Source organism: Equus przewalskii, chromosome 18 (genome assembly GCF_037783145.1).
Source record: "Equus przewalskii isolate Varuska chromosome 18, EquPr2, whole genome shotgun sequence".
Classification (NCBI taxonomy): Eukaryota; Metazoa; Chordata; class Mammalia; order Perissodactyla; family Equidae; genus Equus; species Equus przewalskii.
The window spans coordinates 13,092,947-13,107,910 of NC_091848.1; the positions used below are offsets into that span (position 1 = coordinate 13,092,947).

At 41.4% G+C, this 14,964-nt stretch overlaps 1 protein-coding gene across 33 annotated transcripts in view; it reads right to left on the reverse strand.

Annotated features, from left to right (window-relative positions):
- Positions 1-14,964, reverse strand: part of TNIK (TRAF2 and NCK interacting kinase) — a 383,771-nt gene that overhangs the window by 66,686 nt on the left and 302,121 nt on the right. For 22 of the 33 annotated variants that reach the window (XM_070583121.1, XM_070583113.1, XM_070583119.1 and 19 more), the window contains 4 exons: positions 13,401-13,511; positions 12,462-12,548; positions 11,230-11,418; positions 2,127-2,291 (listed from right to left, as the gene is read on the reverse strand). In XM_070583121.1, the coding sequence (XP_070439222.1) occupies positions 2,127-2,291; positions 11,230-11,418; positions 12,462-12,548; positions 13,401-13,511 (552 nt within the window). The remainder of the gene's footprint in view (positions 1-2,126; positions 2,292-11,229; positions 11,419-12,461; positions 12,549-13,400; positions 13,512-14,964) is intronic. The other 11 variants (XM_070583127.1, XM_070583120.1, XM_070583125.1 and 8 more) reach the window with 1 other exon arrangement.

Consider the following 14,964-nt stretch of genomic DNA (forward strand, 5'->3'; position numbering starts at 1 on the left):
TTTAAGGCATTTGAGTGAAAGCAGCTGTATTACCTTTATCTTTCATGAAATTTCATATTTTATTTCACTACATATTTCATTTTTGGCATACATAATCTAAAAAGTCCTCTAAAACTTCCCCAAACTTCCTCCTTTTCTTAAAGTGGAGTAATCTTTTTTCTTTTTCAAATAGCTTAAAACAGTGGTTCTCTGATAGCTAAGTTTTGACAAAGGAGCTGAGAACATACAATGGAGAAAGGAAAGTCTCTTTAATAAGTGGTGTTGGGAAAACTGGTCAGCCACATGCAAAAGAATGAAAGTAGACCACTATCCTATACCACAGACAAAAGTTAAAGACTTGAATGTAAGACCTGAAACCATAAAACTTCTAGAAGAAAACATACGCAGTATGCTCTTTGACATCAGTCTTAGCAGTGTCTTTTTGACTATGTCTCCTCAGGCAAGAGAAACAAAAGAAAAAAATAAATGAGTGGGACTACATCAAACTAAAAAGCTTCTGAATGGCGAAAGAAACCATCAGCAAAATGAAAAGACAACCTACCAATTGGGAGAAGATATTTGCAAATCATATTATCTGATAAGGGGTTAAAATCCAAAATATATAAAGAACTCATACAACTCAACAACAAAAAAACAAACAATCTGATTAAAAAATGGGCAGAGGAGCTGAACAGACATTTTTCCAAAGAAGATATACAGATGGCCAACAGGCACATAAAAAGATCTTCAACATCACTAATTATTAGGGAAATTAAAACCACAATGAGATATCACCTCATGCATCTCAGAATGGCTATTATTAAAAAGACAAGAAATAACAAGTGTTGGAGAGGATGTGGAGAAAAGAGAACTCTTATACACTGCTGGTGGGAAGGTAAACTGGTGTGGCCACTATGGAAAACAGTATTTAGATTTCTCAAAACATTAAAAATAGAACTACCATATGATCCAGCTATTCCACTTGTGGGTATTTATCCAAAGAACAGAGAAACACCAATTCAAAAAGATATATGCACCCCTATGTTCATTGCAATGTTATTCACAATAACCAAAACCTGGAAACAACCTAAGTGACCATCAGTGAATGAATGGATAAAGAAGATGTGGTATACCTATACAATGGAATACTACTCAGACACAAAAAAAGATGGAATCTTGCCATTTGCAGCAACATGGATGGACCATGAGGGTATTATGCTAAGCAAAATAAGTCAGACAGAAAAAGGCAAATACGGCATGATTCCAGTCATATGTGGAAGGTAAACAAACAACAACAACAAACAAACACATAGATACAGAGAATAGATTGGTGGTTACCAGAGGGGAAGGGGGTTAGGGAAAAAGCAAAAGGGATAAAGGAGCACAGGTGTACATTGACGGATGGCGACTAGACTTTTGATGGTGAATATGAGGTAGTCTACACAGAAGTTAAAATATAATGATATACACTTGAAATTTATATAATGTTATAAACCAATATTACCTCAATTAAAAAAAAATAAAAACTTGTGGTTCTCAAACTCTAAAGAGCATCAGAAACACCTAGAGGGCTTGTTAAACCACAGATAGCCAGACCCAACCCTAGAGCTGCTGATCAGCAGGTCTGAGGAGGACTGGAGAATCTGCATCTCTGCCAAGTTCCTGGGTGATGCTGATGCTGCTGGTCCAGTGACCACACTTCGGGCACCATGCGCTTAGAGACACCATTTTACTTAACCAAGTCCATTTAGTTTTTCCGGTTTCAGGATCAGGTTCAAATCCCAAGAATAAAAGATAATATAATAGTTTGTATATTTTAAAGGCCTATACAAATTTTAGTTTGGTAATTATAACTAAAAGGATGCTTGTTTTCCACCTCACAGAAACTCCTAGGGCTCTCCAGAGAGGCCAGTTTACAAGAAGTGACTCTGGTTGACTCAAAGTTAAAAATGGTGCTTTTTCCTCTCTCACTGCTTCCTCTACCTTTCAAGTTCTGTGCAGCCTCCTATATTACTACAGAGTCTATTTTAAGGGCCATGATTTGACTGGTCCTATGCCTGAATCCATGTCACCACCCCCTGGGCTGTTAGTAGGTTTAACTGTACACCCTCTTGAAATGCCCGACGGAACGAAGGGGAGAAATGTACCTGGGGATCGACTGGTCTGAGCATGGGCGGTGTCCGAGCAGGCTGCACTCCACTGATGCTGAAGGACTCTGACCTCGGGGGCAGGGTGGGGTCAGATATCCTGTTGGCAACCTTGTGAGGCATGGCAGGTGAACTCTGCCGGTTGAGCCTCGACCGTTCTTCTACCTAGAAGCAAAAAATAAAAATAAAAAAAAGAGTGCTTCAATGGATAAATGGATAGACGCTGATTTATTTCCTAGAAATAAGGATTTTCTGTAGTCACCTGCACAGCCATTTTTGTGTCCCTCTGATCAATGCATTTTAAGGAGCCAAAATTCTCCGTATCTGTTCTGCATCAAGAATTTTCAAAAAAGCTGTTTCTGTCTGAGTAAACACTAGCATGAAAAACACACAGAACAGTTAAGCCATTACCCTTCCATTACCCATTATCTTGGGCTATTTCAGTTCGCTGAGAATTTGGGGTCTGCTTTAGAGTTAATCTTGCATTGATTGGGACATTATCTTACAGATTGGTGGCAAAGCCATGGGGTCAGTGAGGGAGACAGAGGGAACCGTGGTAGGTATTAAGACTGCCCGGGAAGAAAAGCAAACTGCCTTGAGTTGACCCACGGGACAGGGAGGGGAAGAACACCGGAGGGCTGACAAGAGGAGGAAGCTGCCAGCTCTAACCCTCCATTTCTTCACATGCCCTCTGACAGGCAAGTGGGTGATTCAGGAGGCTCACTTAACGAGCACGGCCTGTCTTAGACTTCCCGTATCATTTTCCTTTTGTCTCCTTAGGGCCCTTTCTTTCCACTTGCCTCTCCCTGCCTCCTAAAATACATTGCCCCTCCTCATCGCTTCCATTTCCAGCTTAGACTCCACTGCCTCACTCTCCCCTTCCTCCTCCCTGCTTCTCCACACGTGAAGTTCATTCTTGCTTCCCCGCCTCTTCTCTCTCCCCTCCAACCCTCTCTCCTTTCTGGCCATTTCATTTCCTTGTCATTCCCTTTCTGGCAGAGTCTCTCTCAGCCCCAAGCAGATGACTGATCAGGAGTGTTCCATAGGAAAAGCTCACAGTACCAGGGAATGCCCTTTTTACAGGTAAAAATTACCCTTAGTACCTGTTGGCAGCAGACTGTCACAGAGGATATTTTTAAAGGAAAATTTAGATAAACAAGATGGACACTGCAAGACATGCTTTAAGATCTTTGACAATTTCAAAAGGTCTAGGACTTTTCTTCCAAATCCATCTTATCCTGTCCTTTATTTCTTTAGGGTCAGTTTGACATCTGTACTTTCCAACCCACCAGGGCAATGCAGCCCACTCTGATGACTCTTCAGTGTAAGCCTTCACTCTCTACTGCTGACTCACCGTCTGAGTGTTCCAAGAGCCCACACGCAGGTCCTCAAGGCATATTGGTATGTAGCAGCTAAGAGTCTTTATTCACTTTACTGCCTGATTTGAAATAAAAATTCAAAGGAGCCATTTTTTCCCACCCTCCCTATCCCATTTTGAATCTTTTTAGAGGCAGACTCAGTCTCACATACACAATCGTTGGTTTTTTAAACTCTCATATTAACTGCAAACATTTTAACATGTTAAGATATGATACAGAACAGAAAACCACCCAACTGCCTCTACTTAGGGGTGATTTGAACATCTCTTCCCCCACTATGGCTGTGCAGGGTACATACAATTAGCATCCAGTTGACTCTGGTTTTGAAATTCCATGTCCCAGAAGCTTACCACATACCAAATAAGATTAGCTGCAAAAAGCCAAGAATATAAACCACAACATGTATACTTTGTGTAGGTCTGTGTGCAAAGTATTACATCAGCAATTACTTGGCTATTGCACTGAGCAAAAGAAGAGAACAAAGCCAGCTTCAAGGTAAGACCACAAAGAAGAGGAAGTCCCACAAAAACAGCAACAGATAAACTAAGACCAAGGCATGCAATGCATTGCTTTTCCAAATACCAGACTCTTTGAAAAGAAGGTGACTATTTCCAGACCACTAGAATTAGTCAAATATTAGCCATTTTCTTATTTCCAGGAAAGATCATTAATAGATAAGTCGTATGTACAAGGCACAGCTCACGATCTGAATTCCCACCATCTAAACCATTGCTGTCTGAGCCCAGGAGCCCAAGAGATTCAACCATGTTTTCAGATTAAAAACCTGGCCACGCAAACCACAGGCATCAGTTACCTAACATTCTGGAACCAAATATATTCAGAGAGTGAAGAATACTTGTCATTATTATTTTTTTTAACTGTAAAATACACTCAGTTTTAAACATACAGTTAAAGACAGCACATTAAAAACAGCAGTCGAAAGTCTGCTCCAAAAGACTCCATCTTGAGCAAACAAACCACTTTTGAGATAAAGAATTCTTTTCGCAACTGCCAGCAGCAAAGCTCCAGTAAAGGAAGCATCCTTGCCTCTAATAGGACCAGAGGCCACACGGGCCCTAGAGGTGTCACTGGAAATGAGCAGGGCTGAACGCAGGGTGCTGATTTTCATAGGCAATTAATGGGTTTGATTAGTTGTGTATAGATATTACTGATGCACTTCTAGGAAAACTTCCCATACCTTCTATCAGTTGACTTACATGCTAAATCCTACTGTTACTATGTTTCAGTCTGTACCATTCTAAACTATATGGCATAATCAATCTATTATTACACTTTGCAAACTATTTCAGGATGACCCAGTGAGGTGAAATTCCCTGGATTGGAGTTTATCTAAAGAAATCTGAAAATCTACAAGAAAAGTATAAGAATGGGGCATCTGGCTACATACTTTGTCTCTAGAAAATCTTATCCTAAAGTCTTTAGGAAGATAATGCTGCCCATTGCTTTTGCACCAAAGGAAGAGCAGGAGTACTGGAGCAAAGATGTCGTATCAGACATCCTAATTAACAGTTTCAGATGAACAGAAGGGAAGCTGGGTAGTGTGTCTAGAAGCAGGCCCCTTCCAATTATTCTGATACTGGGCAAAGTCCTGTCTCCTGAGTCATCACATCTCATGTCTACTAACTGAACAGGAGATAGACACATGAGTAAAACCAAAACAAAAAGACCAAAAACAAAAATGTCTTTTCTCCTCCTAGAATAAGGATACATGCGATTAAAAACTGGGGTACAATCAAGATACGTTTCAATCTGCCTTGTGTGATACTGAAAAAAAATCTATTAGCTGAGCCTCTGCTCTAATCTCCTGCTGCCAAGAAGATGTAAAATATCAGAAGTACAACCAAAAAAGAGTGTTCTAGTAGCATGATGGGACACAGAGTGTCAGGATGCTAGAGCACAACAACAAAAGATACGTGTTACGAAGGATTTCACAGTTGAAGGGATTCTCAATGAATATAGAGAACAAGATTAGGAGAGCTTGATCAGTTTACTATAAAACCAATTTTTCTCTTATTAAAAGGATTGTTTCTACATCAAAACTAAAATAACTTTGGAAGATTTGGATCACCTCTGCAGAAATGCTATACTATTTATTATAGTATTATGAGGGGAAGGAAAAAATAATTGTGGTCTCAGAAATAAAATTCTGCTCCAGGCAGGCTGTGCTGTCCATTGGGTACGATCAGAGTGATGTCTAAGGCCTCTGAGATGTAGAAAGACCACAAATACAGAAGACCTGAAAATAAAAGTTTTGATTACAAGATTTCAAAAAGGTTTTCAAAAGGAATAAAAACATGTTTAAGCATATACAAGAGGAAACATTATATCAATGTCAATTGCTAAACTGGTTCATATATTTGAAAACAATTTATAGCTTACAATGCTCACTTTGCAATAATGAATGATACTCGCTGAGAGAGAATTTCAAAACAAAATTATAGAAGTAATTTTTAAAATGTTGACAGCAAAAATATATTTACTATGTAATATGGATGCATTTTTAAAACATTTTATAAGATGCAGGATCCGTAGGGGTCTATGAAGGACTTAAAAGGCCTTACTTAAGAGCTAATATGTGGTGACTTGAACACAATTGTATGGGAATTCCTTTTTTATCCAACTGAACAAAACAGTTTTTTTTTGTCTTTATTGGCAATGTTGGAGAAAAAGAAAGAAGTCAGCAAATAACTTTTAAGTGCTCCCCAGATACTTTGACCCTGCACTCACTGGTCACACAAAGAGTTGAATCATACTGTCCTTTGGCAAAACCACGCGGGCCAATGGTTACTGAGCAAGACTGGGGCTACTCCTTCTCTAAGTCACCTCTGAGGACAAGGGAGATGCTCACTCCTATGAAATGCTTAAAATGTGGTCTCGCCTGAAGACAAGGGCCTGGACTACTTTTCCAAGATCCACTCCTAATCACTCATTCCAGAGAAAAGTATAAATCCTCATGTGAACGGAGCATATAACTTAAAAGCAATGAGGCAAATCTTTAGCAAGCTGGGATGGGAAATGAGGAAGTGCACATCTATTACTGGGGAGAGGTGGGTGGGGGAGACGGGAGATGCTCGTGAACTGCCCATGTAAAATCCAAACCAGAAACAACAGAGGCAAAACACTTATTCCTTGTAGGTGACAATGGCCTTGGGAACAGAATGTGAATATGCTGCATACTATACTTCATTTGCATTTGTCAGTGCTTCCAGTTTCCATGGCACATTCACACAGACAATTACCCGGGACCCTCCCAACTGCGAGGCAAGAAGGGCAGATGGGAAAGGTGCCTCTCAGGAAAGTTGTGAGATTGTCCCACGTCACATAGCCAGGAAGTGGAAGAACTGGAACTCAAACTCCTTACTACTTCCTTACAAGTCTCTCTTATGCTAAATCTTAAGAGAGAGAAGCAGAAACTGAGGAAAGATGGGAGCAGAGCTATACACTCTCTAAATGGCAATTTGGGACCTCATATATAAAATAACTCACATAAAAAGAAAACACACATCAGTGTAGAGCAGAGAAAACCAAGGGGAGAAGGAGTTCTTATGTACAGGGATTTCAAAGCACAATGGGCTAACGGGATATAAAGAGACATCGTGGCCCATTATTTGCCAAATAAAACCATAGCCAGATGACTGGCATGCATCACAGAGAAAGAACATGATGGAGTGTTAAAAAAAAGTTAAAATACCATCTCATGCAATCCTCAAGTAGACAGAGCATTCTGTCACTGCTGTGTGTTGGTGAAAATAAAAAAAAAGTACGTGTTGGTCGGGGAGGCACACACAGTTACTGCTAGGCCCAGACAATCACATGCCATTATAAGGAACAGAAATCTGTCCCATTAAAAGAAAAAGACATTATAAGAAAAGGAATCTATCTTTCAAAAAGGGACAATATAAAAAAAAGTTCAAGTTTTGCTGATGTTTAACAGAATATCATTCTGATGTTTTCACAGAACAGATCTGCCTTCCATCCCAATCCAGAAATGGGAGAGAATTTGAAAGGAATGAGAATACCTGTACCCCTCCTTTTAATAGAGACATTCATGTTCCTTTCTGGCTGAAATCTGAAAATCAAAGTCAATGTCACATTCAGAACAGATAGACTACTCAGTAAAAGGAAAGTGGGAAGAGCGCAACAAGATTTGCAAATTATCGAGTATTTTCATTTGTTCTTATTGCATCCAACAAGTTAATGAGACAGGTAATGAGAAACGCGATGATGACAGATGTTTTACAAAATGAAGCAAGAAAAACGCAGAAGATCAAGCTTTATAACGTCACATTGCTAATGAAAAACTGTTGATCTGGAATAAGGAAGAGAAATAAGTGGATGGAAAAGTAATCAAAGAAGGAAAACCCATCTTCATGAGAAGGTATAGAGTCAAGTCAGAAAACAAATATGGAGAAGATTACAGAAGAGGCTGCAGTGGTGGAAGGTGGCTGGGCAGGACCTTCAATGGCATACGTGACAAAAGAGCCCAGCCCCGTATCACAGGAGACTGTGGCATGGGCAGAGCAGCCCACCCATTCCTGGCACAGACATTTTCAAATTTATATCCTAGCAGAGGATGCATCTGAATAAGAAAATGGTATCTTTCATTCTACCTCCAAAAGCGAGTTTAACCCAGGTTATTTGTATTGTTTGATAACTAAGACACTGCTGAGCTAGAGATTCTGTCCCTATCTAAAGTCTTGAAATGTATTTTACTGCTTGTCTACTTTCAGACCCACCTACCTCCCTACTATAGGAAAAGAAACCTGTGAATAATGCTTTAGAAGAAAAGTTCATACATTGCTGATGAGAAGCATTAAAAGATCAAGAAGATAAGGATCCTCATATTCATTTTTATTCCCATTTTAAGAAGTGGGTGTTAAGAAAATGATGAATCAAACCAAGGCAGACAATTATTTGTTCTTATTAGCACACCACTTGCTCCAATCCCAAATTTAGCACTGTCACTCATTCTATCATCTAAGTGTTTCATCTGTCTTCTAAAATATGAACACCCACTCTAAGACTTGGGAACTGTTTAATGAATAGATTGATAGTTAGTTGGAAGCTGGATTATGTTAATCCAGCTTATATCCACACCCAGAGGATAGGACTAAACATGAAATCCCAAAAGAATGTTCCCACATATGTCTAGAAGTGCCTGAAGCCCGAAGGAAAAGCACCAGCTGCTAGGAAGCCAGGGACCTTGTAAGATGTCACCCACCAGAGGGGGCCCAGACTTATAATGGCCAGGGAACCTCACATCTGGAGTGCTCGATGACACAGCCATGTTGTTTGCATGCCCAACTGCTAGGTTTCTTTTACTGCTGGGAGCCTGGCCAGGAAGCACAGGGGAATTAGGAGGTCTAGAAAACTGCTTTGATGACATCTGCAAAGATCTTCCCCCAGGAATACCATGGCTTCTGAAAGCTCGGGAACTGTGAACTACTTCTGAATGGAGAGGACAGGCCAGGAAACTTAGTGATGAGGACAAATAGTAACTAGGTAACAATGAAGTCAAAGTGGTTAAGTTCAAATCAGAACATGCTGGGTAGAGTCTGAAGGAAGGAAGTGGAAACTGCTCCAGGCTTCTTCCCCTTTTCTGGTACATTTGTGCCTGAGGAAGCTGCATAGGGGAAAGAAGGAATTCTCGAATGCTTTGCAAAGAATTACAGTATTCTCCAAGGGGATCTGTAGGTGGCCCTCCCCTAAACTCACGCTTGGGGCCAGGAACACTGAGGGCCACGTGGTCATGCATCAAAGAGAGGTTATTTAGCGATGCAGCACTTCTTAGAGGAGTTGAGGTACTTGTAAGGATGCATGAATTCATGCCCCTCCTGCCCTGAGGCCCACATGAGTCTCTAAGGCCCGCCTTATTTGCAGTAATGGACAACTTGGGGCTTGTCACTTTGGAGATGTTGGGAGAGGACACACAAATGACCTTAGATCCTAACTCTCGACTTGGGCTACATCCTTGGGAGCGAGATCGCTCTGGAGGTCTCACTGTGGTCCTTGAGACTTCCTGAGGCTTCAGTTGTTCTTCAAGACCAAGTCTAATAGGACAAGCTGATCCATCTTTCCTCTGTGAGTGATGCTCAAACAGGAGTCTTGATCTGGAATCATTAACTTCTGCAGGTGCTACTGGCATTAGCTTAGTAGAGGCTAGTTTCTCAGCCTTCTGAACACCTGCCATGATCAGGAGCTGTGAGTCTGGCTTAGCTGAGGGTTTCAATTTGGCATGGCTAGAAAATGGTTTAGCAGTGGAGGAAGGTGGCACACCTTTGCCAGCCAGGACGCATGTTAGCTGCTGTTTAACAGCACAGTCATTCTGCTTAGCTGGAAGAACAGGTGGGTTATTAAGGGGCCGACGCCGTACCTGGGAGTAGGATCACAAATTGGAATTACTGATCTCAGAGAAAGAGGCAGCTGTTACAGACATAAGTAGATACAAGTCATGTTTACACACTCTAAGGGAAAGTGATCAGAAACATTCTTTACACTGAATAGCATGATTTTCTCTACAGATTTAGTTTTTTAAGTTTTAAAAGAAAAGAGTTTTTGTAAAAACAGTACATGATCATTATAAAAGATTTAAACCATATATAAAAGTACAAAAACATTTTTTTAAAAAAATTCTGCAGTTTTCACTTTCCATAAACAACCATCATCAACATTAGCACAACATCATTTTAAGCATTTTCTATACATATGTAAGACAGAATGAAAAAATAAAAAGAAATACTTTTATAAAAATAGGAGCTTATGTAAGAAGTCTGGTTCTGATAATAGTGTAGTCTAGATAATTTGAAACAAGGTCTCGCTATAAATACCTGAAGATGCTAGAACAAAATACAAGACACCATAAGCATCCTTTGAAATGTGTACCTATGCTCACAAGAAAATAAAGGAAATCAGTAGGTGCCACAAACAATGACAGAACTGAAAACCAGGGTGTTACGCACATGAGTTGACACAGTGACTCCTGGAAGGGTTGCTGATTTGGGCTGGAGTTATTATTTCACTTGTTCGCTTTATCCATTTGGTTATTGCCCTTTTTTCTACTGTCCAAACAGTTTTTAATTAGATTTTTAAAATAGCTCATCACAGAGCCAAGTTCCTGAAAATCCTTCCTTAGTTGACAGTGGAGCAAATGAAGGACTATTACTTTGGAAGTATTTGCAAAAGAAATACAAATGACCTCTGACCCTGGAAGTGAATAACACAACCACAAATCTGAGGCCAACTGTGCATCCATTGGTATCACAAAAGAACAAGGGAATGTTAGCAACAACGCTAATGATCACTTTCAGGGTCCAGGTATGGATAGGAAATGATTCTACCTAGAATTCCTTAAGCCTTAAATCATATTCTTCCATGGAAAAGTCACTAAAAATCCTCCTCATGCCACAAACTTAATTGGACTCCTATAAGGAAAAGGACTTTTCTACTTCCCGTTGTTATTAACAAAAGTCTACTGTATCCATGAAGATACAAAAAAAAGAAAAGAAAAGAACCCAAATGAGTTAACGTGCCTTGCCAGTTCTCTACAGAAACAATGGTTCTTCCAAAAGCAAAGCATGTGCATCTTACAAGGAATTGTTTTCCAACTTAGTAACACTAGTTTAACTCTCTGCTTCTACTGGATGAACTCCTTACAGCCAATCGCCTGGCCAACAGGGCATGGCTACACTTGCTTGCTTACTTACCTCCTTGGCCCATGCTGGTTTCTCACTAGGACTCATCCCTTCTTTGTAATGGTATAGTGGCTTCTTCTCCACAGGCCTCTGCTCCTGCCGCTGATGCTGAAGGGAAACCAAGTAGTCTCTCTCTTGCTTTAGCTGTCTCTGTAGTCTTTCTGCTTGTCTCTGTTCTTCCAATTGTTTGCGCTTATATTCCTGTCCAGATCAGGAAAGGGGAGCAAAGAAAAGGCCAAATCACCATATGCAAACCACTGACCAGTATCAGAGAAGCATGCAATGGAGGCAAAGGAGGTGACAGCAAAGGGCCTTACTGCGAACAGAACCCCAGGAAGATGTCAGGATGTGCCATAGAGGTAAGCTACAGCCTCAGGTTAGCATCTACACAGAATATGGCATTTAATGAAAACACCATTGCTTTAATAGTGGTCCTTACAGAACACCACCCATTGCAAAGTGACTTGCCCCTGACGAATTGCAACCAAAGAAGTGGCAATAATGCAGGCATTTGGACGGTCAGGACACTACCCCAGTAAGGAGCCATCCACTTCCTGACTGACTAACTAAACCATTCAAACATGTACAGTTAGGTACAAAAGTAAATTAGCAATGAAAGATATTGCCTAAATCATCTTTTGTTTAACAAAACTTGGACCAACAAAGGCCATTAGCAAGCTTATGTACAGGCTAAAAAATATCATAGTTTCAGTGAATAAAAAATTCAGTTAAAAAAAAAGATACGCCAAGCTCATTTGGAGAGCAGTGTAATAATAATAAAAAAGTACTTCAAGTGGAAGCCGCATGAGCAGGGAACACAAAATGTTCCCATCGTAAGGGTAAAACTAATAGTCTGCAAATGAAATATGACTGCAGAGCTGAGAGGGTTCTTCTGGAAGAGGTGCATTTTGCCATGATTGTGTTCCAGCATGTTGCAAATGACCTGAAAAATTACTCTGCAATAAACACAGTGGGTCTCAAAAACCGTCTGAACTTATAATAAGGCTGGATTCATGTTACAGTTTCACAAATAAACAGAGTTAATAAAGAATGCATAACCAGTGTATTAAATGTATTAAGACTCAGCAAACTGGGTCAGGAAATGTATTAAGTCTCCGTGAGATTTTAGAGGTTAATGAGGCTTGAAAGATCTCCTCTTCCGGACCGGCACATTAGGAGGACACACACACACACACACACAATGAACACAGAGCAGGTCAGCTGGCTCTTGGCTTTCCCATTACCAGAAGTAGAGCTTGTTCATGCAGTAGCTGCTGTTGCAAGATCTCTAACTGTCTCTGCTCCTCCTCTAACTGTCGCCTGATGTACTCCTGGAGAGGTAGGCAGCAGAGATTTCAGAGGAAAACAAAGAGAGAAAGAGAGAGAAAAAGAACCGGTAATTTCAAAGGTGACAAGAGCTGCCAAGTAAAGTGTGAAAGGAAGGATGGAAAAAAATACCCAGACACCTCCTCACAGAACAGGAAAAGTATGCCGCACCGAAGCCAAAGCATTTCAATGCAGTCAAAAGCACAAGCCCTCCAGCTCCAGCAGCTGGCTGAGACGGCTCAGGGCTTTGCTGCTACTATTAGGTTTTACTAAACCCAGCTACACTTTAAAGCTTTTTACTACAGGTTCCCTCTTTACGTGCTACCTGGAATTAACAATGCTATGAAATTCAGAGGCTCCTGTGCAAGCAGCAGCGATAAAATAATTGTTGAATGCCATCATGCACAGTCTTTGTAACGGAACCATCCTGCCAAGTTTCACTGTGCTGTTAGAATGTGGTCCTAACAAAAAGAGAGGGAGGCCTGCATCAATGGCTCAAAGTCATGGAGACCAGAGACGGCATGGTAGAAAAGCTCTTCTGAAGCAATGAAAGAGGAGGACGTGGCTCATTTATCATGCTTCAGTGCTACCTTCAAAGTAGATACCCAGGGCTGGGAGAATCAGAAGATCAAGGTAAGCCCGGGGACTTTGGCTTGGGTAGGCAGCAAGGTTGAATGAGTGGGCATTGCCAAGGTTGTGCATTTGACTTCTTGAATAGGTAAGAATAATTGCTTGAGAAAGAGTAAAAACCTGCTTAAACTGAGCAGTCCTAAGAGAAGGTGACCCACACCCCAGAGATGGCTGGCACTGGAGTTCCCGCTGGGGCCACCTGTGGGGCTCCCTGGTCGCAGCTGTACCTGCTCGTGCTCCGCACGCCTCCTCTCCTCCTCCCGGCGCATTTGCTCCTCGTAGTGACGGCGCTGCTCCCGCTCCTGCTGCTTCCGCAGCTCCTTCTCTCGCCTTTGTTGCTGTGGGGCAACAAGCACACAACCATGAAGGAAACAGGCTCTGGCGGGGGGTGTCCGGAAACCAGCAGGGAAAGCTGCTGAACTGCGGACGTGAGTTCTTAACAGAGATGCCCACATGCCCGAAGGCTCTTCCTCTCTTGTGCTATTGGGGGCACATTGGCAGGGACGGGGTGACAAAGAGTAATTCAGTGTCATAGAGAACCACCTTCCATCTACCATGCAAGTAGACTCTCCAGGTTCATACGTCTCCCAAGAAGTTCCCACTAAGCGGGTTCTCCTGATTGGCTGATGGGGGTTTTCAAATCAGGGGAGGAAACACCAGTGTATAATAAGTAACTTATTATGTATCACCAAACTGTTTATGAGATTCTATAGGTCTGAAAGCACATTTGCATGCTCATGTCACTCAATCTTTTTGACACCACGTAGGGCAAACATTTCATAGATTAAAAAAGCAAAAACCAGAGAAGTGAAGTGAAATATTCAAGGCCACACAGTAATTAATGGCTGAAGGTCCGAGGGAATTTACTGCCTCCCACCCAGTCCCCTACCCTTTATGATATACCATGCTGCCTTTCTTTATTTTCTAGAGTATTCACCTTTAAGTGTTAATTTCAACTTCTTGCTCAAGTAAGACCCTTAAGCTCAGGAAGCATCAAGGTTATCTCCTACTATTACCATGCCTCCAACCCTGGACGGCGTGGTAAGCACCTTTCATGCTTTATCTTATTTAATCCTCACAAACATCTTCTGAGATAGGTATTATTATTATCCCCCATTTTATATGAGAAAACTGAGGCACAGAGAGACTAAGTAATTGTTCAAGGTCATGCCCACATTCAAGGTCAAACCCAGTACGTAATGGAGCTTGATTTCAAAGCCAGGCAATGTGACTTCAATCTGAGCTCAATCATTCCAGAAGATGAAGAGGCAACAGGAGTGATAGAAAGATCACAGATTAATCCGGCTCTTCCCTATGTTCTCAGGAAAGGAGACTATCTTAATAGTCACAGGAGGCAATGTTTCTCAACTACGGATAGTACCGTTCCCCAGTCCCTGGAGTGGTTGGAATGTGTCGGGGCATGTGTGAGTTTTTCTGGTTGTCCCAATGACTGGGGGACATGACTGGCATTTAGCATGAGGGGCCAGGGATGCTAAACATCGCAATGCTCAGGATAGTCATACATTACAAAATATTTTCCCATGCCACACACTAGTAGTGCCTCTTTTGAGAAATGCTGCAGGCCCTTTGTGTCAGAGCCTAGTTTCTTTTCCTCGAATACGAGGTTTGGAGCGACATATCAGGGGGTCCATTCCCGTGTAATATTCTCAACAACACTTCACTGTCTGGCTGAGGAAACATGAGTCACTCAAAACAGAATGGACTGTGACTGTGTCACACTGACAAGCTAGCTCTATACAACCAGGATACAGCTTTCTAGTACAAAAGCTC